The 25,722-nt window shown below is 33.1% G+C and overlaps 2 protein-coding genes and 2 pseudogenes across 2 annotated transcripts in view; all 4 read right to left on the bottom strand.

Moving 5' to 3' along the window:
* Positions 1-752: 752 nt before the first annotated feature.
* Positions 753-2,946, bottom strand: LOC114174001 (heavy metal-associated isoprenylated plant protein 22-like). Its single transcript, XM_028058720.2, has 3 exons — positions 2,723-2,946; positions 2,545-2,620; positions 753-1,162 (listed from the first exon to the last, which is right to left on the bottom strand). The coding sequence occupies exons 1-3, from the start codon at positions 2,795-2,797 to the stop codon at positions 870-872; spliced, it is 444 nt and encodes a 147-aa protein (XP_027914521.1). The 5' UTR covers positions 2,798-2,946; the 3' UTR covers positions 753-869.
* Positions 2,947-8,133: 5,187 nt separating this feature from the next.
* Positions 8,134-8,771, bottom strand: LOC146888304 (uncharacterized; annotated as a pseudogene).
* A 237-nt stretch (positions 8,772-9,008) lies between these two features.
* On the bottom strand, positions 9,009-10,927 carry LOC146888303 (uncharacterized; annotated as a pseudogene).
* A 1,389-nt stretch (positions 10,928-12,316) lies between these two features.
* The window catches only part of GYRA (DNA GYRASE A), a 28,136-nt gene continuing 14,730 nt past the window's right edge, over positions 12,317-25,722 (bottom strand). The window contains exons 13-27 of the mRNA XM_028058701.2: positions 24,784-24,832; positions 23,419-23,505; positions 21,823-21,916; positions 21,525-21,595; positions 21,309-21,398; positions 20,095-20,220; positions 19,866-20,023; positions 18,912-18,993; positions 17,600-17,764; positions 17,391-17,492; positions 14,689-14,825; positions 13,527-13,647; positions 13,384-13,438; positions 13,152-13,251; positions 12,317-12,763 (exon numbers count right to left, since the gene is read on the bottom strand). Of these exons, the coding sequence (XP_027914502.1) occupies positions 12,652-12,763; positions 13,152-13,251; positions 13,384-13,438; positions 13,527-13,647; positions 14,689-14,825; positions 17,391-17,492; positions 17,600-17,764; positions 18,912-18,993; positions 19,866-20,023; positions 20,095-20,220; positions 21,309-21,398; positions 21,525-21,595; positions 21,823-21,916; positions 23,419-23,505; positions 24,784-24,832 (1,549 nt within the window). The 3' untranslated portion in view covers positions 12,317-12,651. The remainder of the gene's footprint in view (positions 12,764-13,151; positions 13,252-13,383; positions 13,439-13,526; positions 13,648-14,688; positions 14,826-17,390; positions 17,493-17,599; positions 17,765-18,911; positions 18,994-19,865; positions 20,024-20,094; positions 20,221-21,308; positions 21,399-21,524; positions 21,596-21,822; positions 21,917-23,418; positions 23,506-24,783; positions 24,833-25,722) is intronic.

Here is a 25,722-nt window from a genome sequence, read left to right as displayed (position 1 = left end):
AATTGATACACAATTACAAAAATTCTAATTTACCACCATAATCAATGATCTAAAGAAATAATTATAATTAATATATATATATATATATATATATATATATATATATATATATATATATATATATACTTTAGTAAATTATTTCATAAACTATATAAAATGTACACATAATCATAAATCGTTTAAAATTGATCTATAAAAGCTATTATAAACCTATACTCCAAAAAGTGCACTAGTCAACTAATCTAGGCTATTATAAAATTTATTAAAATTGATAGTCATGTATTCATGATGTAGACTATGACCTCAGTGTATAATGATTGTGAGTCATTAAAAAACTGAGAAATAAACACACAAATTAAAATAAATATATAACTAATTTAAGAAGAGCATATCTAAAGTTATATTTTACATACTAAATCACATCTCTTTTAATTTCAACCAACCATTACAATAGTTATTATCAATTGCATATTGCATTAGATACACTCCGATCCTCACTTTGTCTATTGCATGCAGTGTTGAGAAACATTTAATTTGCTCTTAAACTACTTTTAAAAGTTACGAATTCATTAATGTACTTAAGGATAGGGTTTCTTTTGTACAAAACAAAGCAAAAACATTATCTTGATCCAGAGAAGTAGATGCTTGAAATCATGTTTTTTTTTTCTCTCTTTGGAGCACAAGGAAAATATACAAAATGAAAAAGAAAGTAATTCACAATATGATGGTAGGAAGTTTACAACAACCAAAGATAAATTTAATTTACAATATATAAATGGGTATAAATTTTACATTATAAACCAGTTTTTGTGAAACTGGGTTAAATTTAAAATCCATTTTTAAATATAGGATTTTGATGAAGAATTAGTCTACATGATAGAACAATGGTCTGGGTTTTCATCGTCAAAGAGTCTCATAAGCTTCATCTCGGGGGACTTAGGGTCACCATTTGCATCAGGGACATTTCTGACGAAACCAGAGGGTGCTTTGACGTCATATGCCCCTTTGACATAAGGAAATGCCACTAAATTGTAGGGAACAAATGGCCAATTGTCTGCACTCTTTCCTGTGCTCCTCACTTCTTCTAGAACCTCTTCTGCATCCACATAACCTGTCACAGTTACCCTCTGTAGCTTTTGGTTCACATCAAACGATTCCACTCCTGAAACAATTTATTTTTTATGAATAATAATAAATAGCAAAATGATATATTTTCATGCATACCATCAGACAGAACTTCTTTTACAAGGAGACTTTAGATTTTTTTTTTTGTTGAATTTTTGGCAATGTTTCTTGGTTGAATCTTCAAAATAAATTAATATTATTATAATAAAAGTTTTTAATATGTTTTATAATATTAAAATAAGTGTCTATCAATTTTTTATTTTTCTGTTTTTCTTCTTCTGTGGTTGTCTCTGTTGTTTTAAGTTTATAAATTAGAGTGTTATGTTGGCCTTAGATTGGTTATGCAACTTTCAATATTATAGATTTTACTAAAGATGACTTTAGTTATTTGATCCTTCTTTAATTGTTACATCTTTTATTGATTTTGGGTTCAATTTGGCTATATTTCCATAAACTAAAACTCAGATAATTATCGATATGGGAAGTTGCATAGAAAAAGATCAACATATTGTTTGACTTTTAAATACATACAAAAATGATAAAAGTTATGTCAAGCAACTACCTGCCACTCTAATAATTATTATATAACTAAGTTTGAATGCTTCTCATGACAAAGCAGGTTTTGACCTTAGTATTAACTACTAACCTATACTTAATGTTCTTGCATGTGCTTGTATTAGTAGTGAATGTTATAACTCTTGGTAAGTTATATTAATGTATTTGACTTGAAATCTATAGAGAATAATTAAGCTTCATCATATAGGAACAACTAAAGTTCCAATAGACAAAATTTATAGTTTAATGGGTTGGAAGAAGTGAAATTTGTTTTTTCCAAACTATTGATCTCAAAATATTGATTGCTTAATGGTTTTATTACCATTTTCTCAAAATAAGTTGATTATTACCATATTTTCACTTTTGGGTATATACAACATCTTTGTTGGTACTTTTGGTACTGGTGTACCTTTTATTATTTCTTTTAGAGAAAAAAAAACAATGAATCTATATGTTCTGTTAGCCTACTCATGAATACAGTGAGACAGTGCCTGATAATTGTTTGATGAAGAAGAAAAAAAAACACTGTATAGCATATTCAAAATATCTCTTGTATAAGATATTTTGTAACAAAGTTGCTTATATCAAATATTGTCTCAAAAGATACTTGATTAAGTTAAAGTTATAAGTTGTTGAATTCATAGAGTGATGAACAAACAAAGTTTCTGAAATACACCAGCGCTGGATTCAACGACGGTTTATATCAGACTTTTAATGACAATGGATTCAACACTTTCTAAAATTGTCGTTAAAGTTAAAAGCCTTTTCTAGCGTAGTTAGCAAAAGAAACATATATGGCAGTGAAAGTGGTAACAGAGAAGAGAATAATAAAGAGAAAAATGAAGAGAGGTTTATTATGTTAACCTTCCAACTCCTCCACTGCATGTTTAACCTTTCTAACACAACCTTCACAGTCCATTTTCACCCTGATATTAACTGTCTATATAAGCAAAACCAGTTTCTTCATTAGAGAGAAGAAAAGAGAAAAAAAAAAAAAAAAAAACAGCAAGATATGTGTATGTAAAGTGAAACAAGTTAAAACCTTCTTTGGAATACGTTTCTCCTTTGGTTTGACACAAGCAGAGAAAAATTCTCGAAGATTATGTAGAAACCCCATTTGTGTAAGCCAAGAAATATGTGTGTTCCTTGGAAAGAGAGAAACTTTTAATTGTTTATGTTCTTGAAGATGTGCTTGATTATGATTTACTCAACCTTGAGACATATTTATGCATACAGAAGTTTCTTTGATGTTCAAAATTTGTTAGTAATTTATTGTTACTTGCGCATCAATGTATTGATATGAACTAGGCTCTCACATCAGCAGCTTAATTACTGGGAAACATCTTATTATATATATTATTGCAAAAGGATTGACTTGACTTAATACTTTTGGTACTTGTACTTGGTCCTTATAGATATTTTTCGCCATAGATATTAGTTTTTTCTACAAATAAAAATATTCAACTAACATCTTTGCATGCATGTTTTTAAATTTAGTTAAATAAAATTTGTAAATAAAATAGATTACTGGAAATTTTTAATATTTGTTCAACATCAGCTCAAATGATTCGAATAGTAGAACTCAAAATCTTCAATACTTTCCGTGAGGCAATAAAATTCCACTTTTATCATCGCTATATACATATTTATTGAACTCTTATATGTCTTTGATTCATTTGGCCTTCATAAAATTTTTAGGAATGTTGGAGTGTAATATGTAAAAATTAAGAAACTTTATCTCTTTTTCGTGTAATATGAAAACTTTAACTTCAAATATTTGATAGTTATGTACACATTTTTATTAATTGAAAAGTATTTAAATTTAAATAATTGGAAACATGAATAAATTTATTTCGAATCACCATTAATTTTTTTTATTAGCTGGAGAGTTGAATTAATCTTATTTCTTCAGACTGTTAACATGAGATATCGAACTTAGGATCTTTCCGTTCCTTCTCTTTTATTTAATAACTAAATCACCTTATTAAATGTACCATCACCATGGTTGAAAATAAGAAAAGAAATGTCAAAAACAAAACTCATTTCGAAATGTATTTTAGTTATTCTAAAAAGTTTTTTTCCGAAATACATTTCAATAAGTTTCGAAAAACTTATTAAGGGTTTTGAAAAGATTTTTTTAGAAATATTATTCCTTTTTTTTTTCCAAAATGTATTTCATTCGTTATGGAGATTTGATTCAAGAAATTCTATTATGAAAATCAAATTTCGAAATATATATTTCGAAAGCCACCTTTTTAGAGGGTAAGATGGTCATTTTAAATTTACTAGGTTGCACAAGGAAATGGTGGGGCTGCATGAAGTAAAATTCATGTTTCTGACATTACACACTTATCAAGACCCGGTGCAAACCTCTCTAGTCAAATATCGACAAAATTATGATTTTTGTCAATCTTCAAGAAAAAAAATGTTAACAATTAGTTTAAGAACACTCTTCTCCTCTTAAAGATTATAGGAGTGTCAAAATGAGATGAGTAAAATTATAATTTTTAACTTGTCAATCCATTTTGTCTCATGTAACGTCCCATTTAATTGATATGCATAATTAAAAGAAACGCCACACATAAATAGCATAACAATGCAGTTTTGGGGTGCTTAACACCACCCCTACGAAACTAGATACACCAAGATGCCAACAGTAATAGAATAACGGTTTGACTAAAAGTATATAAATCCAAGAACAACGAATACATGGGTCATAGTCCTAATGAAAAGCCCAACAGAAACTAAAGTCCAATCCACGCGGACTATGCAGCAGAATTACCATCTCCCTGTTGCCCACGGGTGTTCCTCGTCTCTGCTCACACCAACAAGTTGATGATCATCGCAACAGAGAATACCACACAACAGAACACACAACAACAAAAGTAGGGTAAGTTAGACCATAAAATCATTTCATCAATGGGTTCAGATACACTTTCACAGTCCAGCATACATACATCACACAAGCATGTTACGACCTTCCAAACAAGACACTACGACTTGACTCGACTCATCCGGATATATATATATATATAACTTGGTCGGATTCAGCGGACGCTTGCACTTGTGGTGGATACCTCTGCTCACCCCCGAGCTATGTGTTACAAGTGTTTCATTGAATCAATTTCCCTCACCACAAGGTTAGCCCTTAATGAATTTCAGGCCTCCTGCTACTCTCACCACAGGAGTCAGTCCGCTCTAAGTGAGACTAACTAGCCCCTTAGAGTGTCAGGATGCAGTCCTTATCTTGAATCCTTACCTAGTTATACAGATGGGGCACCACCATGGGCACCCACTAATAGGGGCCATGGAATTACATCCCGACCACTCAAGCGCAACCCCGGAGGTCTCACCTAGAGACCCCAAGGAATTACACGCTGACACGGACCAACATTCATAAATCAACAATACGATTTCATACCAACCCCTGGGATTAATTCCTCATACGTATCACATTTTGAATCCATACCACTAGTCATCACCACCCCATGAGTCTAGGGCCTCATCTCATATCATTACCATGTTACTTTAGTTCCAATCCACTCATTCATTTCACATGCCAAGTTCCCACAATACCCATCATTCACCATTTATGAATCATGTCACGCATACATAGCAATCCATTAGGCATATATCCATACATAGGTACATGTATCTCATCATAACAATCATACCCAAACAATTCCCATCATCCAAGAGTAAACACACAACCAAACACAGCACTGTCTCGCCCAACCCCTCGCTCAGGCTGAAGGGTCTCGCTCAGGCGAGACGTGCTCGCTCAAGCGAGTCCCTCTTCGCCTAGGTGAGGGCTCGAAAAAGGGACAAGAGCACACACGGGATCTCGCTTAAGCGAGACCCCTCTCGCCTGGGTGAGGTACTCGCTCGCTCAAAAGTCGAGCTGGTCGCTTGGGCGACCTTTCGCGCAAAAATGGTTCTAGGCGAATCCCTGTCATCTCACCTAGGCGAGACTGGCTCGCTTGGGCGAGAGTAACAGGTCTCGCCACTGTTCTCCTGCAACAATCGTACCCACCAAACCAAAACAACACACCAAACGCATTTCAAGCACTCAGAACCTCAAATCAGTCAAAGACCTCAGTACAACAGTAAAACAACAATAAAAAATGAAGTACACGAGTGGGTTCTAGCTTCCCTACCTGGAAACAGGGTCAACAGAAGCCTTGACGACACGACAACGAGCACTGTAGCCCTAGAACGCACTAAAGAGTTGAAAACAGAAGGTACACGGGACAAAGGGGGCGGATTAATACAAAACCCTAACTGTGAAATACAAAGGAAAAGCAATGGAACTCATACGATCTAGAAATGGGCACTTACGTGGAGTAGGAACTGGTTCGGTGCTAGTTCGAGAAGGCTTGGGGAGAAACTCTAGCAGAGCGTCCTGTGAGAGCAAGGGGGATGACGGCTGGTTTCTGAAGGTGAATGGAAGTGTGAAATTAGGGCAACACGAAGGGCTTTTATCCTATGGGCCAGCCTTTAGGCCAACTGCTGTAGGGCAGCCCTTAAAAGGAAGCAGAATAAAAAGGGGCCTTACATCCCAACCTACCTAGCACGTCAATTTGTTTGGCCAAATCTTTAAATCATACAAAATGATCTAAGAGTTAACACATGTGTTCGATCATTTCAAAACTTAACAAAAAAGAACCTAATGTATTTTCCATATTATCTTATTACCTCCACCTAAGTCTACACAAAAAACTACCTCTAATTTTGGAATCTATTGAAAAGAGGGAAAATAAACATCATGAAGAAAAAAATTCCAAGGAAGATATACAAGAGAAAACTAAGAGAGTTGGAAGACACAAAAAAGTAAGAGAATTTACAAACTTGCTAGTTGATAGTTAGAAACACATGTGATAATTGTAACTACATTCACATGTCATTTCAAAATGTGTATGATGGTTGTAACTACTTCACGATTTAAGTGTCTTAAGGACATTGAATTTAGTTAAATGACACATGAAGAGTTCTAACTTTCATATCATTTTCAAACACATATGAAGGATGTAATTACTTCACATGTCACTTCTTTATTTCAAGGAGTCCATTTGTTTTTCCTTAAATCAAGGAACCACTCATGTGCTATCCTAAAATCAAGGAAAAACCCAACGGATAATCAAGATTGAAAAACTAAGTGTTAAACATAGAATTATTAAAGACATAAGTGTAATCATTAGCTTAATTATACTTATGTTCACACTAGATGTCATCAATAGTTGTGTTCGCATTGATCGGAACAAACTTGTAATCATCTTTCTTTCTTCTTGAATGAAATTGTTCCCTTTAAATAAAGTAAAACTCTCTTGTAAACACATTTTCAGAAAATTGAATAAAATTATCTTTCGTAAGACATTCTTAAAAGTCTTGAGCGTATTTTACTCATTGGTTCTTATCTTAAAAAACTTTTTCAAGTTGTGAAACCTCTTTATATTTATCCTTTGAAAATCTATCAAAGGTGGCATATCCTCCATACTATTTGCTCAATCCTTTTTTTTTATTTCCTTTTAGACTTGCTCTTGTTTCTTCTTTGGATTTGGGTAAGTCGTGAACTTGAAACCAACTATGGAAGTCCATGCTTGTCATCTTATTTGATTCTTCAAAGATTTTTAAGTTCTTCAACACCTCTTTTGAATCGATCAAGATTCTCTTAGATTTCCAAGAATCACATCAAAATATAAACCCCTAAATATAATCCAACTCAATCAAGAAAGTTGTTGAATGAAAGACAATCTTTTATTTTTTGTAACTACTTTACTCTTGTGACATCACCACTTTTATAATAAAATCTTTTATGGTTGAGGAAATCTATCATAATCTTCTTATTGAAGTGTAAGTAAAATTCTTTCAAGATTAGATGATTTTGTATTTTTTTTTTACAAATGTGTCTTATGATACCAAGTTCTATGTGTAGTTTATTGAATTAAAAAATATCTTGATCTATTAGCTAACATTTAGTCGTTCTTTTGATTCGACTAATTTGATGGAATTTTGTCCAATGCTTCTATAAGATTGAGTCTAGTAGGATGGAACTTCGTCTAACCCTTATAAGATTGTGTCTAATCCTGTTAGCTTGTGTCTAGAACTTTAATTACATCTTGCCTCCATAACATTTCTAATACTTCATCTAATCTTTGCATCTTATGTCCAGAGCATTTGTGTGCCTTCCTATGATCTTTGTATCTTGCGTCCAAAGTTTTAATATGAGATGGACTAGCATCTAATATTTGTATGAGATGGACTCTTCTTCATACCTCATCTAAGACTTACATCTAATTAGTGTTATTGATATTGGATAAGGGGAAATATCGGCAACCCAAAAAACCTTGATAAAGTTATAACAAAAGTCATAACGGGTTATGGTAGAAATATTATGGTAAAAATCGTATAATACCACCACATATAATTTTAATGAAAAAAGTAATGATATTATGTTTAAAACAAAAAATAACAACAAATCATAAAATAAATGTATTGAGTTTCTTTCTAATCATCAGATTCTTCTTCAATTCCAACATAATTGTCTTCAATGTCATCATCTAATGGGGCATGTCCCTCCTCCTCTTCCCCTTCTGAGAGACTCTTGTTAAAGTTAAGTAATCTTTCAAACTCAGAATCAAAGCTATCATGCAATTCATTTTGAACCTGACTTTGAGTCTTTTCTTTACTCTTCTTAGTTTGTGATGGAGTTGGAGTTGAACCTCGACCTTTCTTAGAAGCATGTGAAGATCCAATAACAATACCACCACTTGATGGTTGCTTTCTTTTATTAATTGCTTGTCTCCTTGTATAAACTATTGGTTCTCCAATACTTGAAGCTTCATAAACAGTTGCCCAATTAAGAGTGGGATCATTCTCAAAAACCAACTCATTACCCCCTCTTCATTATTATTATTATCATCAACTTCTCCCACTAACCACTCATTACATTCATCAATGTCATTCAATAGAATAGGGTCTATTTCATCCCTAATATCATATCTTTGAGCAAGTTGTTCATTATACTTTATGTAAACCAAATCATGCAACATTTTGTGGTCCAGCCTATTCCTTTTCTTTGAATGAATATGCATTATGAATAAGTAATATGTGAATTAATTTCTTTCTAAACTCTACAAATAAGATAATAATGAAATGAGTTATGTCTTATTACTTGCTAAAAAACACTCCAATTTCGCTCACATCCCGATGAACTACATGTCAAACTTAAAATCTTGATTGCTAGCTTTTGTAAGTTGGGAGTTGCATGACCATAATTCTTCCACCCTTGAGTTATGCAAGCAAAAAAAATAACTTAGAATATAACCATTATATCTTAGTGCAATTTAAAAAGTGTTTACGTGTCTACCTGAGGTTGTGGTTTTCCTTGATTTTTGGGCAAAATCATCACCAAAGAGTCCATTTGCACTCTTATAAATATGCAAGTCAGTTAAATTTTTTTGTTGCACGTCTTTACTTGGAACCAACCTTTTGATGCAATCATATAATCCATTTGTAACTTCCAAATCATATTCCATGTCTGGGTTGGAATAAAATAACATTGGGTTCAAAAAGTGACCAGCAACATGCAAGCGGCGATCAAGTTGACATGCCCATCTATTAAAAATGATTGTAAATACATTATTGTATTTACTTTCATCCTTGTTGAATGACTTCACTATTGTTTCCTTGGCTTTCTCTGTTGCTTCATATATATAACTCATAGTTGCTTTTCTTTCCCCATTCACTAGACAAAGCACATGAACAAGAGGAGTCATGACTTTGAGCGTAAATACTACTTGATTCCAAAATGAAGGCATAAAAACAATTTTGTAGCCTCACTCCCCTTGGCTTCCTTAGATAGCTTGTTATTGCTCCATTCATCATAAGTGAACATCTTTCTCAAATTTCCCTTCTCTTGATGCAACCTTTGTAATAATAAATAAGAGATAGCAAACCTTGTAACAACATGTCTTACTAATTCCCTCTTATTTGTAAATTGTCTCCACAAACTCAAGGTACTAGAATGGCTATAGATAAAGCCAACAAGACTAACTCCTCTTTGAATTGTCTTCTTTATCAAAGGAAGCTTTCCAATATCTTCAAGCATCAAATCTATACAATGGGCAGCACAAGGAGTACAATAGAGATGGGGTCTTTTCTCTTCTAACAACTTACTAGCCAACACATAATTGCTCCCATTATCTATTATAACTTATACAACATTTTCTCCTCCAATTTCCTCCACGAGGGAATCAAGCATCTGAAATAATTTTTCTCATGTCTTCACAAAGTTTGAACCTTTAATGGACTTGACAAACATTGTCCCTATAGGGGAGCTCATAAAAAAGTTAATCAAGCATCATTGTTTTCGGTCAGTCCATGCATTTAACATAATAGCGCAACCATGTTTGCTCTACTACAATTTATGATCTTGCAACAATTTCTCAGTGTACTCAACTTCCTTATTGAGAAATGGAATTCTGATTTTATGATAACTATATGTAGGTAAATTGGGTCCATAAGCACCTATGGCGTCAATCATATCTTGAAAAATTTTCAATTTCACAAGGTTGAATGACAAACCTGCTTGGTACCAAAATTGAGCAATATATTGATGAATCGAAGCTTTTAAATTTTTGTCACATGTCTCTTTGATGTTAGCTTGCCTTAGTTTTTTTCTTTTTTCTCTTCTTTATTGCAGTAGTTGGATTTCTAAATAACATATCCATTGGTCATTTCCTTCCACCACTTATTTCTCCCTTTATCATTGCTAGTCGTGGAAATTTCAACTTCATCTTCACTCTCATGGTTACCATTAGTTGCATTATATCTAGGATTGATAAAGGAGCTATCTATTTTTTTCTATATATAATTTCCAAAGTTCTTCTCTCACATTTTTTGGAGTCTTGGTGCAAGCATCAATATTGCTCTTCTTTGCCATTAGATGCTCTTTTGCTCTAGTAACTCCTCCTTTCATAACTTTCCCACAACAATTGCAAACAATTATATTTAAATTTGATTCATCCACTGGATGACAATGTTTCCAACCGAGGTCACTTCTACGAGATGTTCTTGAAGTATCTTGATCATTGGCCATTATTGTTGTTGGAAACAGGTATATTTTTGCAAAATAATTATAATTAAAGTAGAAAAAAAGAAAAATAACAGCAAGTGGTAACCATAAAACATAAAACAAAAAGAAAAAAAGAAAAAAGAAAGAAAAAGAATACTTGGTGGTGGCTGACGATGGTAGTGGCACCCAGCGATGGTGGGAACTAGTGACAGTAGTGGCTAGCTATAACAGCAAGTGCAAGTGGTGCAGTAATGTGAAGGGATGTGGTTTGGTTTCTTTAGAACATAGAAAACTTAAGGTGAAAGAAAAGTTTAAAGGGATGTGGTTTGGTTTCTTTAGAACATAGAAAACTTAAGGTGAAAGAAAAGTTTATTGTTATGTGACTGCAACAGTAACTTAGGTAAAACAATAAAATAGGGTAAAATAGGGTTTCTAACGTTTCCTTTCTCCCACTTCTCCCACCCACCACACACAAGTCGATGCTCAAGCTGCAGATCTCTTCTTTTCTACTCAAGATCTCATCTTCTTTTTTCTCAATTCAATTTTTTCACCTCAGCCGCATGTCAAAAGCGATCGTCATGGGCCGCCATCAAAAATCCGATTTGACTCCGCCTTGTTGTGGCGACAAGTTAGGAAATTGTTGTCGGTTTCTGCATGTCATGGTCGATATTGAACAACATTGCATCTAATCATTACATATCTCAATAATACGTTACACACCAAGTAATTTTGATAGACAATCAAAACATGTCATTTTTTAACGTCATCGAAACCATCGGTATTTTATTCAAATTCTCATGTTTAAACAATATGTAATCATGAGTAATTTGTTTGTCTTAATATTAACAACAATCATACTGATTGTTGTTGTGTGTTGAAGTTCTTATGCGTTTATATTTTGGCTCAGACTCGTGACACACTTGAACTTACACTTATAGTATTTGTATTATTATTTTGATAATTAGGCAGTATAATTCTACCAATTAAAGTATGAAGTTGTCTTCTGTAATAAATCACATTTTTTTTCACTCCGTACTATGTTTTCTCATCCTTTATATGATTATATAAATTTCTATTATTTTGCTGTCCTTGTATTTCCAATACTTTCATTGATACATTTGATTTTAAGTTGAGCATGAAAGTATTTCAAAATATTATCATTGAAGAGATTCAACTATTAGTTCATGTTCATCTGTGTTTCATGTTAATATATGCTGCACACCAATCCCCCACTTGTATTGTTTTCTTATTGAGTAGGTAATTAATATTAATTAGGTACCAATCTAGTTGGACTTGTAATCAACATCATGAAGATTGTTATCTTCATTATTACAATAATAGGTGATTGAAAGAGTCTGCTCAGACAGTAGATATCTTTGATATTTCCTTCTCAATCCATGCAAAAAGCTCAATTGTCTGTCATCGTTTTCTACACGCTATTGCCAGATTAAATCTGTTTCAATAATAAAATCTAAGACGTCTTCTAGATAGTCTAAGAAGTTCACATAACGTGGCAAAATTGATGTGGAAAGATAATTCTCAATCACAGAGAAGACTCAAACCTGGGAAATAATGGTTAACCTTTTTCTAATGATGTAGCTGTTACAAAATGTAGAGTTGATTGAAATATGGCATTTCGCCCCGTTCATGATTTCCACTTGCCTTCCCACTATAATTTACAAGACGCATCAAGAACAATCTACAGACCTCCCAGCCATCTTTCAAAGGCACCCCCAAAAAAGAAATACAAAATATAAACGGAGCAGGGGGAAAAACTAGGACGATTTCAATAGAGATCATACCCAAGCACGGATTCAAGGATCAAGCAATAGCATTTAATCAAAGGCAAATGAACAAGGTAAGCGTAAGCTCTTTTAGACATGGAGGTTCTTCTATTACTAGCCTTGAGCTGTAGCAAGAACTTCCTCCTCAGGTTCACAATCCGTTGCTGATATCAATGAAGCAGACTGAATCTTTCCAGCATGATCAAGTCGCATCAAAATAACTCCCCTGACATAATAAATTCACATATTGCCATGACCTCAGTAAATATTAAATTCAAACCTTAACGTAAAAGAAAAATAAGGGCACTCTATGCTATAAAGATCCTGCTATTCAATTTTTCCACATTGTCATTAATTTCACCACTTAGCATCTAGAATAGGTGCAATGAATATAACACCTGGTTTACAGAAATTACAAAAGACAGTCTAATAGGCTCCTTGATACAACAGATACATTAATTTAAAACATTTGTCAAACAATCGACACAGGCTCTGTTAGACCAAGATATCCAAAGAAGATTAAACTCAGGTTCTTACACTACTCTCTCGAACACAAAATCAAGGAATGAATAAATAAGTAGCAAATATGCATATAGGACACATTTCAGTTTTACCTTGCAAATCGAGACTGTATTGAAATATCGCGAACCTTAATTCTGTTGACTGTACCACTATGGCTTACAAGAACCACTTGTTCATCACTTTCACCATCCTCTGTTAGAGATAATGACAAAGATATATTACAACTCATAATAACTAAAAATTTAATATCCGTAGCAAAATTAATACTGGAAATTACGAGAACAGTAAGTGAAGTTGTTGAACTAATCATAGTTTAGCAAATACCTGCTAATGAGAATCCTACCACAAAAACAGCAGCCAGGCGATCCTCTGCGGAAAACTGAATACACAGGATGGAATGCCAACATTTAAATGAAAAAGAACATCTATTATTGCCAAAAGAAGGAATTTTATAAAATAAAAAATACCTTGTATCCAACCAAACCAACACGATTCAAAGATGATACCCTGAAACTGCTCAAAGGGACACGCTTTCCATGACCATTCTCAGACACGAACAACAACCATGGGCCTTTCTGGCCCTTTCCACTGGGAATTTAGTAAATGAATATAATAAGGACATATCTCATAAATTGCTCATATAATGCCTTCAAAAGACAAAAAACTCATCACAATGTCAAAACACTTCCCCTACATAAATCAGGACTCATGTTCTAAAGCTATATTAGAAAGAATAAACGTATATACAATACTTTTAATTATAGTTTATAGCTCTAAAAATTTTAAATAAAAATATGTTTATCAAGGACAAAAGATAAAATAAAAAAGAATTTTCCTCCTGGACTCAACAATTTAAAAATGCTTAAATCTTCCAGGAACTTCAAATTGGAGGGCTGTAGTCATTAACATTAACAATATAATATGGTCATAGAGGAGAAATTCCCAATGAATCTTCAAGGCATTCAAAAAAATACTAATATTATGATGGGGACATGGGTATCATATGGTGCCTAAGTGCATCTCCAACCAACAATTCCATCTATGTTTCTCTACTACAATTTAAAATAATATTTCAGAATTCCCTCTAATGCGACAACTTCCTTTGTTTAAATAACAATATTTTAGTCATGCTGGTCCATTTTGCAGTGATAGAACCGATTGTTGCAGCTAGCAACTCCCATCTAAAGTGGACCCCACTGAATTGTCCTCCAATGCAACTACCAAGCTGCTTTTACAGTGTTTGTCAAAAAAGAAGTCCCACATCAAGTAGCATGGGATGCATGGTGGAGTACAAGAGTTTGGTTCTTCTCCCTTAATAACTAGCTTTTGAGGGTGGTTCGGCAAGTGTTTGGGCGCTTCTCATATTATTACTGATACAAATTTCAGAAAAGACAGGATGCATTCATAAAACACATGAAGAAGCTTAATCTATTATTTTATTCGTTCAATGCTAAATGTTTTCATCAAGGAAACATGTAGTTATAAGTTGGTATGAACATGATTCATATACAATTACACAATCCTAGGAGATTGTTCTAATTCAGAACATGTCTGACACCAGACATGTGAGAAAAATAAAGAATTGAGACTTAATAACAGATTCAGCATTCAGGATTTCATCACTACTACCTGTTCTCACGATATTTTGACAAAGTTTCCAAGTTGTTCCACATGGCTGCTGGTATAATGTCCACACTGGCCATACTATCCCCGTTTTTTAGTCTCATTGCAGGTGAACCCCGTGTATTTCTACTTAGTGTGCGGATCTGCAAGGTAGAAAAATCGTGAATATGGTTGGGATCATGAAGTGCTCACAAGATCGTAATTTATGAGATCATAACCTTAGATTCGATATATATATATATATATATATATATATATATATATATATAGAGAGAGAGAGAGAGAGAGAGAGACACACACACACTAACACACATACCCATGCAAATAACAAATAATTGAATACACTAATTCATTCCAGTTTCACACTTTAAAACACTTTATCAAACTTATAGTCATCATAAACCATAAGAAAGAAAGCATTTCAATCAAGTCATAGCTCGTAATTGACAAGTAAAATACCAAATGTTCAAAAAGACAAATTATAAAATACTTGATCAAACTTAAAGTCATCATACACCATAAGAAAGAAAGCATGTCAATCGTAACTCGTCAGTGACAAACAAAACAACTTAAATACCTAATTACTTAACTTAAGTAGCCTAAAGAAAATACCAAATTTTCAGAAAGAAAAATTATCAAGTCAGACAAAGAACACCTAGAAGGCCAAACAAATGCTTTTTGTAAAAACCTCGGAACAGTTCGCTAATGCATCGTCTTCCATCTGCATTTTTTTTTTCATGTTTTGATAACATTTTGGGCTTGGATTTTAACCCCAAATCCGTTTAGTGGAAAAAAATAAAATGTTTTTGTGCTCAAAGAGATTGCACGATACCACCAATTTTACTAGCAAGCACTGTGACCCCACTGATTCCACTATTTTGCTATTTCATGTGTGATCTAACACGTATCCGAGCTGTGAAACCGTGGAACATGCTAGTCCAGGAGAAAACATGCCATTCTGCCTATGTTGCAAGTTTGTGATTAAGCCCAGACAAATACACTATTAGAAGTGGGGCTTAAGTCTAACTCAACCCCACAAAACTGATTGTAAGGTAAGGATTGCACCCACTTATATATTATGAATTGACATTATCTCTAGTCGATGTGGAACTTCTAACACACCCCCTTACGCCGAGGTATTTTCATCTCGTACGTGGGATTAGAAATTAACGGGTGGTCCGTTAGCGGCCTGATAGCGGGTGGAACAAAATGTCCAAGAAATCTCGCTAGGATAAGCTCTAACTTGACTCTGATACCATGTTAGAAGTGGGACTTTAAGCCTAACTCAATCCCACAAAACTGACTTGCAAGGTGAGGATTGAGCCCCACTTCTAACACACACATTAGGTGACATACAATAAACTAGTGTCAAAATAAAACTACAAAATACAAATTACAGCAAAAAGCTACAAAAAAAGGTTTCAGCCAAATACTTCATCAGAAATATTTGTTATTTTTTAAAATACCCAATGTCAAAAAGTGCCCTTCCCATATCTCAATATCCTTGTAGTTGCAAGTAGATGAGAAAGCCACCGAGGATCATAAATCGTCAGTCAGCCCCACTCCATAAGCCATGTCAAGTTTGTTGGCTACAGAAAAATCTCAATAAAAACAATTTGTTCGTACTAGGTAGTAAAGACTGCCTTACCTTCTGTAGCTTTATAATCATAAACAATTGGTGTTTGCGGGGTAACAATCCCGCATGAGAAATATTTTCAATTTTTCAGTTGCATCCTGACAAATTCAATCACTTGTATAGATAAATTCCATCCCAAAAAAATAGGATAGCAATCCAACATCTATTGTTAAACTTATAGATCATCTAGAAAGAGGTAAACTATCGTTAATTCACACATAGTAACTCTAAAACTCCACAACCTTTGGTACACATGATGACCTTATTCAACTTATACACCTCTTCATGTCATGTCCCTAATAAACCTCCTCATCTAGTGCCCATTTAAAAAGGCTAATAGATGAGTATGGAGCCTCTTAAATAGTCCTAAACAAAAAAATTCTTGTAGAGTTCCTTTTTGTGAAAAATAGGTGGAAATAGAAATTTTGTAATTGCGCTTATAAGCTCAATCATCTAGGGAAGTGTAACTATTGAAGGGCAAAAAAGCAAGGAACATTTGAAGCCAATCATAATTCGGCCAACATAGTCAAAGACAGGTAGGCAAGGGTGAAGTAAGCATGGAGCAATCTAAGCCATTCATCTAGATCTAGATTTGAATTTTAAAATTCAAATTCTACCCATTCATCTAGATCTAGTCTTTGTCCTCCTCAAGCTAGTGAACACCAAGATACCTCTTGATATCACTTGTTATAACATATATTGAACACACTCACAGAAGCAGAGAAGAAAAGTAAGACAACAAAATATTATGGTGCTGAATTTTGAAAATTTACTTCTCACACATTGTATCACACTACATTACTATTTATACTACAGAAACAACTAATTAGCTAACAACCAGTAAGTAAATTATAAAAAACATTAATTGCGTAAGGTTGAGGATTAACTCCTCCGGAAAATTCTAAACAACAGTAGAAATATATCACTTCATAGCAGTAAAATTCAAGGCTCTTATTTTTTTTTAAATAATTTCTTTGCATATTTAGTTGAGATTTAAGTAACTTGTATTTCCGTGTTTACAGAATTTGAACATTAACTACAGAAATAGAAATAATAACTGTCAGCAACTTGCCTTACTGCATTGGCACAGCATGACCATTCCATTGTGTGAAGCCATGGCTACTAAGTCATCATTTGTGCAAAGACGGACCCATTTTAGCTCATCATCGGGAACCTTTAAATTTAAACAGTATGCATCAATAACACTCAGGAAAAGATGTCAGCAGAGAAACTTAACAATGTAGTAATGTAAACAGAGGGAATTCAAACAAGGGAACAAACCAACTGAATAGCTATGATCCCGGTAGACCTGATGGATGAAAACAAATTCAAGGATACTCTCTTGATATAGCCTTGCATTGTTAGCATCAGCAAAAATTGATCCTCCACAAACTCACTCACAGGAATAATGGATGTTATTCTTTCACCATCAGATAAAGATAAAATCTGGATCACAAGAAACAAACAGAAGAAAATTTGTTATTTTGCAATTTTTGTTAAAATTTAAAATCCATAGTTACAGTTGAATTTTATATACAGAAATATAAAATATTTTTAAAAAATACCAAACCCAAATTATAAAATGATTAGAGTAATTTTCATGTGACTAGAAGGTAGTGAAATTAGTCTCTTGCAATATAATTACAAGAGATCCCACGTCAACTAGAAATGGAACCAAATAATAATATATAGAAGGGTGCAAACCTCAACTTCCAGCACAAACTTCCATTTTTTATCCAAATCCTATTTTTTTCTCCATTCCACTGCCTCTATTAGAGTACTAATGACAGAGGCAGTTCTGCATCAGTTGATAGTTGGTTAACTTTGCTTTAGTTACATCTCAGTTAGCTGTTAAATTACTGACATAGCTATTAGTAACTCTTTTGTAACAACCTAGACACTAGAAATTCCAATTTGTATCCTTGATAATTGAGAAAATAAGAAGTCACTTTTCCTTTCTACCGTTCTCTTGCATTTTCTCTGAATCTTATCCATTAAGCTTTCTAACATTTTCCAAAATTTACCTCTAAATCATTTTACTGCTCTTTTCTAAGTTGTCACCCTCACCAAAAAGAAAAGTTATCTGTAGATAGAGTAATCTCATAAGATATCTAACATGAAAAATAAGTTGTAATTAGCAATTCATTTGAATACTTTCTTTTAATGTTCCAATACATTTTTCAAAAGACGATATGTGAATATTGTTAGAGATATGATTTTATTATGTAAGATATGAATTAAGACATGACATGATTTGATAGATAGGGACATATCTTACCATATATTTTCTATTATTAGATATTGATTTTGTTCCTTATTATTGTATTCTTCTCCATTATAAATAAGAATATTCAAGGTGTACCCAAAACAGTTCGCTATATTCCTTCTTGATTTTTCTCTTCTCGACACAGTACCAGAGTGGTACTACCCCTCCCAAACTTATTTTGTCACTAATCCTTTCAACAATTATCCGGCAAGTATCTTTGTTCATATTATCTTTGTTAAAGTGAAGACAGCTCATTCATATTATCTTTGTTCCCGTTATCCGGCAAGTATAAGTATGAGTAGAGAAAGAGAAAGGACAAAGAGATACATGAACAAGAGGAGTGCCAGCAGCAGTTCGGCTACATTCAGGAATTTTGTAAGCACGAGCTGAGTATACTGTTCCCTTATCACTGAAAATTTTCACAAGCCATGGCATATTCAAATTAACTAGATCAGCTGCAATATCCTCTAGAAAAAGGTGAATACCAAATTAAAACAAACTCCACGTTCTATACACATCATGATGAAAAGTAATGTCTATACATTTTTTTATAATTATATTAACAGAAATGCTAACAAATATCAAAACATGCTTTGACACTCTTTCCAAGTCCAATACTAATGTTGAGGAAATTCCATGCTGACAGCCCCGCTAATACAGAATGGATCAAGCTCATTTTTATGGATCAACATGCGATTTCACCCATTAATGAAGAGTTCAAAATTGCACTGTAACAGCAAACCTCATTGTATATGGTTTAACAATGAAATGAAACATGTATTCCAGCAATATGCCAAGGATTAGACTTTCCGTAAATGGCTGACTGAGTTTCTAGGCGTACAAATATATTGAAACTAAACAATTAAAGGAGATTTATTCAACAGTCTTTCTCACTTTCCCAGTATTAACCCCACACTAAAAATTTTGAAGCATCGCAAAACAGGTCATTCTAGCTTGTTCAGGCCCTGCAAAAAAGTGGACCAACTGGCTGGTCTGTGAACCTATCAAATTTGAGATTTTTTTTTTTTTTTCATTTTAGCATTTTAAAAAGATATTTTCAAAGCACACTTAATTATGTGAATACTTTATAAGTCTTACTTCGCTAATTAAAGCCTCCAATTGGAAGAATTGGGAGAATTGCAATTTTTACATATAAAATTACTCAATTGCAATCATTAATTGAAACTTAATTTGTGTTTGTTACGTGAATTACAATTTTATTGCATATTTGGATTTTTCAAATAGGCAGACACTACTTGATTCAAGAGTATAAAAAATAACCTGAAATATAGGACATGATCATGTGCACGACAAACGATAAAATCAGACATTGAATCATTCACTCTTAGTTTTCCTACAGATTTTCCAACTGTTCCACGATTTTGTAGGTTAAAAGTGCTTGGCTTCATCCGTTTCAGATAACCTTTTTCACTAAGTGCCTGAAAGTAAAAGAAAATAAAATTAAAAGAGTCCAAACAATACCTATTAATTGAAGAAAAGTGACACATACCAATAACATATCTTCATTTGGAATAACATCAATGTCCTCAAGTTGACCATTATCAGTGTCCTCCAACATTGAACGTCTTGGATTGGCAAACTTATTCTTCAGTTCAATTGCTTCTTGTTCTATTAGCTAAAAATACGAGATAGAGGTCACACAGGTCAGCCCCAAAAAATCTCTAATAATGCACAAAAAACTTATCTATGCATATAAAATTTAAGGTTTCATAATACATATGTCATTGTGCTGTTTTTAGCAATAAAAAATTACACCCAACTACTGCTTCATTGTCATTCTTGACATACCCCATCCTCACTACTTCCATACAATTTTTCCAGCAAAAACCATAAACAGACTTCAAATGCAACAATCAACCAGCAGCCAGAATTTTTAGGATAAAGCTTGAGAGACGCAGTTCTTTTGTACTCTGCATTCCTCAGTGGCACACATTTCCAGCTGCTCATAATGCCATTTTGGTGCCATGATCACCAGCATCCTCTCTTCACGGATCTGCCCCTCTGGTGATCAATTATGTGTCTGCCCTAAACAGTTCAGATAGGCTTAAGATCCACGCTCAGTCAGGTACAATTCAACCTAGCATATTTCTAGAGATCAGGTAGAATCAATTCAACCATCACGCAAGGCATGTCTACACCATTTTCTAATGAAAACATTGCCACTGTTGTCTCCAAAATATTCATTAGCAGCTTTCTTTGTATTTTAATCAATTGCCATCAACACAGCATCCAGATGATTCCCAATGGCTATATGGTCGAAATTACCATCTACAATATTCCTTGCAACCCACGAAGGTTTTTTCAGATATTACAACTGCATAAATTATGGTCATACTCTGTAACTACCACAACTCAGGCTGCCCTTTTCATCAGCTATAATATAAATTCATACATTGCCATACCAGCATATAGGTGATACAAGCGTAATTTGTTGTGCAAACTACTTAGTTAGTTAAGGTGTATTCAGTGACGGATCTGCATAGAGATGAGGGTGGGCACTTGCACCCCTCATTCTTTTATAAGTACAAATAATTTTTTTTTTATTTATGCACCCTTTATATATTATACAACAAAAACTAATACAAATTCATTTTCAGTTTTTATAAACTGCTCTATTTCAGCTTAGTTTTAATTTCTTCCCTAAGCAGTAGAGAATTCAAGTACATTATGAACAAGTGAAACAGATTCAAACTGAAACTATACCTCCAGTATATTTTTCCTGCTGGACAACAGTTCCTCTAACTTCGAAATTTGTTCCATCAAAGATTTACTTTCAGCCAGAAAGTTTCCACTCTGCACCATACAAAGCTTATAATTCTACTTATGCTGTTATCAAATATGTATTTAATTCTTTATAGAAATCTTGGTAAGGAAACATAACAGTTATTCAAGTGTAGTTATAGGACTCAGTATAAGAACCTCACGAAGGGTCAATCTTCTAAGACTTATGTCCAAAAGAGCTTCAGCTTGTTTCTCAGAGAGACCGAATGCTGCAAAGGGATATTACTTATCCACATTAAATGGCTGAAGATACCAAATTTCAAGCAAAAATTACATGGATTTCATTTCAATAACAATGTTCAGAAGATAGGGATTCAAAATGAAAAGTTTCCAACAGGGTATCAAGCTATGGGAAAGCATAAGCATCCTCTTCTTCATATAATGCCAGGGCATATAATCACAAAAAATAAAAAATAAAAAAAGTTTAAAAGTTTACCATTGCGCAAACCAACTGCTGCTGCTGAGTTACTCGATGCTTCACGAATTATGCAAATCACCTCATCCAGATTATCAAACCCAATAAGAATACCCTGAATTTGTGCAAACATAAGCTTAGAGCCACAAAAGAAACTAAATTACACTAATTATTCTCATGATTTCATTCGATCCTAGAGCATACAATTTTCCAAATCCAATTTTTTTTTCTTTACCATCTCTTGTAACAAAGGGGTTTATTTTGGCTAAAACATACAGTAAAACCACTGAATTGCATACTCTATTTATAGAGAATCTAAATACACTTAATATATACACTCTAGACACGACATAAACAAAAACTTCTTTCGGAGAGAGAGATTCCAAAAGTCACCTTTACTAAGGTAGTCAGAGAGCTATACGAAGCTGCACAAAGGTGCTCCTAACCATAGGACAGGATAACTACATTTCTGAAGCTGACTACGATAATAGATATAGCTGTCAGTAACTGAGCAAGTTACAGAATTCCTAAGTTAGTTACAGAGTCCAAAATAGAAAATAACAGTGGACGAGTAGTGATTGTCTCTGCCTCAACCACACTATTTTCCTTTGTTTCTTTCACTTAAATTATAAGAACACTTTGATGTTTCTATTAACAAGGGATATAGTACTATTAGTGTAAGTTAATAGAAATAGAAGCAAGTAAGAGCAATGCACCTATAACATATTAAAAACAACTGAAAATAATCTATTCTCTCCTTCAATGTAACTAACTTTTCCTCTTTTTTTTATGTTATCTCCTAATTAAAATTAGGGTTAAATATGTTTTTGGTCCCTTAACTTTCAGTGAATTTTGGAATTAGTCAATTTCAAAACATTGAACCAATTTAGTCCATCAGCTTTCAAAATACGTGAATTTAGTCTTTTTAATCAAATTTTGTTAAGTTTATTTGATATTTCAAACGCATTTCATAATAATATTTAACTTAACATTAAAGTAAAAATGTATCAAACCGTATAAACAACTCAAATATAATCCTGAAATGTGTACAAAACATCAAATAAACCTAACAAAATTTGATTAAAAGGACTAAATTCACGTATTTCGAAAGATGAAGGACTAAATTGGTCCAAACTTTCAAAATGGATTAATTCCAAAATCTACTGAAAGTTAAGGGACCAAAAACATATTTAACCCTTAAAATTAAACTTTAAGTTTCAGCCCACAAGTGTACATTTTTAAATATCCTTCGGTAAAAAACTATAGTTGGGTTCACATTTTATATGAGTTTCTTTGCACATGTCCAAACAATGGGAAAAATTAACCCAGCAAAAAAAAATTAACAATCTAAGACATAACCATATAACACAGATAGTAAAGACTTTAACAATGTTGAGTATGCAAAGCAAAACAAATAAGAAACAAAACATGCTTCATCAGGGAGGTAAAATAGAATTTTGTTCTTGAACTGGTTTTCACAACTATTGCATTGACAGTAACTAAACCACAAATAAGTTATAAAAACAACCTCTACCATGGGGACATGTATGAATGTACACTTAAAGCAAATGTTAAAAGACGCATACACAAATATATCTTATTGTATCTGTAACGTACCTCAACAATATGTTTTCTCCCTCGTGCTTGTGATAACTTAAACAATGCACGTCTCTCAACAACAGAGCATCTGAAGTCTAAGAATGCCTGAAAGGTAGATTTAAGCTAATTTATATCCCTAAAATCTAAAAAAATATCATTTTACAAGATCAAAAGAATCAAAGTGTGTATAAATGCTCAAATCTAACATATCATAATAATTAAATTTAAATGTTATAAACTAAAATAAAATGATAAACCAATACAATATAAAATTATAACGAATGAAGATATAAAAAATTATAAAAACGAGAAAATTGATAGTTTTTAAATAATAAATAATTTACACATATTTGTTATTTTTATTAAATATGTTAGTTTATTTAGTTATAAATTATTTCAAAATAATTTCAAAAATTGAAAAAATAAAAGATAAAACACCAGTTCAAACTAGTTTTGGCCAGTTATGTGCCAGTTTCACCTATTCATACCAGTTCTCAAATCCTCCTGGTTTTGTTAGTTAACAGACCAGCCATCACACATTTCCGAATCTGACAAGTTACACTGGGCAGTCCAGTCCAGTTTGAATAACTATGCTAAACCTTTTGAACATATTTTACTCCACAATGCACTTAGATCCTATTGGTGTAGAAAATAAAGACTCGAGAGTTTTATGTGGACAGAAATTGACAAAAAGACATGAATTATGAATATACTAATTTTAAAAATTGAAATTATATTCAGTTAAAAAAAAACATTACAGATTCAAAATGCAAAATAAATTCATTAGAGCAAAGTAGAGGTAGCCTTTGCTTTCATAGAAGATCCTATGTTGTAGCTAAAGGATACCATTCATGGCCATCGAAGTAAGGAAGAGGACGAACTAGTTGCAGTTAAAAGCACAAACTAGTATGCATCTCTTCCTGCTCAGTTCACGCAATAAAAGAAACCAGATTAGGGTTTTCCCAAACCAGGTCATAGAAGGGAGCCATTTCGGAGAAAGACCAGAATTTGGTTTAATGGGTTCAAAAAGGAACATTAATCATAATAAAAGGAACAAGATGAAATTAAGTTTAAAAACTTAACAGACAGTTTGAAAATTTAATAATATAATGTAGTAACAATGAATCTATTTTTATTTAAAAAATAAAGGTGTATTAGTTATGCTAATTTGGGTCAAACGTACTAGTTCAACACATTTCTTCTGAATCTGTACAAGGACATAAGTTTGTGTTTTCTAGGGACAAGAAATATATTGAAGAATATCAACAAGTTCTTAACAAGAAAACCAATGTTATGCTTGATAGAAATCAAGAACATCTTTCAAAAGAACATTTCAAGAGATGACGTGAACACCATAGAGTTCTTGGGACAGTAAGGACTTACCTGGAGTAATTCCTTCAGCCCCATTTGTTTAGGTTGTCCATTTAGAATGCTTCAAAGAAATCAGGCAATAAAGTACGTTTAAGACGTGAAGCTTATAAAGAGTAAAAAATAAATTAGAGAAACATCAAAAAGAACAAAATAATAAGATGACCAAAAATTGATTGAATTCATATTATAGAACAAGAATCAACCATATGCATTTGGTAAATATCTCTCTGCTAATATTGATGTTAATGAATATTAGAGTGCCCTATACTCCAACAATGAGATACCAACATTGAAAAAAATTGCATTCGCCTCCTTTGAAATCTAGATAAATGACACTCACCCTCTCTAATCTTAGAGCAATCGATTCACACAAATATATATTTTTATAGTTTGTAATTAGGTGACAGTATTGTTCTTTAGAATTTGTTAATAAATAATTGATAAGCACTCAGGCATTTGCAGAACCCACCCTCAAAAGCAAGATAGCTATTAAGCAGCGAGAACCAAACATTTACATACCCCACCAAGCATTCCATACAACTCCATTTGGAACTTAGGCACCAGATAATACCCCACTTCCAATCATAGCATCGCCTAAAAGTTGGTGTTCAGAGGTTTTCGCTCTATAACACTTCACTTAACTCTCTTGCAGGTAAAAACTCTCCACCAGTCAGAACCCCTCATCAGTATTCCTTTTCAAGATACTGACAACCAGCTCTATTACTAATTGATAAGCACTCGGAAAACTCACTCTCAAAAGCTAGATATTGAACAGGAAGAACCAAGCACATAAATACTCCACTGAGTGGGGCGCTTATCAACTGTGTATTAACACTTTCAAAAACGTTATACTGTCGTGTAAGTAATGATTGTCTTATAAAAATATAAAAAGTTATATTCATGTGAAAACAATGCACTCATGAAAATAAATATGTAGTTCATGAAATAAGG

The sequence above is a fragment of the Vigna unguiculata genome, chromosome 2 (genome assembly GCF_037176805.1).
Source record: "Vigna unguiculata cultivar grain cowpea cultivar isolate G323 ecotype 2 chromosome 2, ASM3717680v1, whole genome shotgun sequence".
NCBI lineage: Eukaryota > Viridiplantae > Streptophyta > Magnoliopsida > Fabales > Fabaceae > Vigna > Vigna unguiculata.
The sequence above is the reverse complement of the archived record's forward strand: the minus strand, read 5'-3'. Positions and strand labels throughout refer to the sequence as shown.

Bases quoted from the DNA above. Each gene is read 5' to 3' on its own strand.
- LOC114174001 (XM_028058720.2), bottom strand. From the start codon at position 2,797: ATGGGGTTTCTACATAATCTTCGAGAATTTTTCTCTGCTTGTGTCAAA. The intron at 2,621-2,722 runs GTTTTAACTTGT...TTGCTTATATAG, and splicing joins AGAAACGTATTCCAAAGAAG to ACAGTTAATATCAGGGTGAA. The intron at 1,163-2,544 runs GTTAACATAATA...AAATTGTTTCAG, and splicing joins TGCAGTGGAGGAGTTGGAAG to GAGTGGAATCGTTTGATGTG.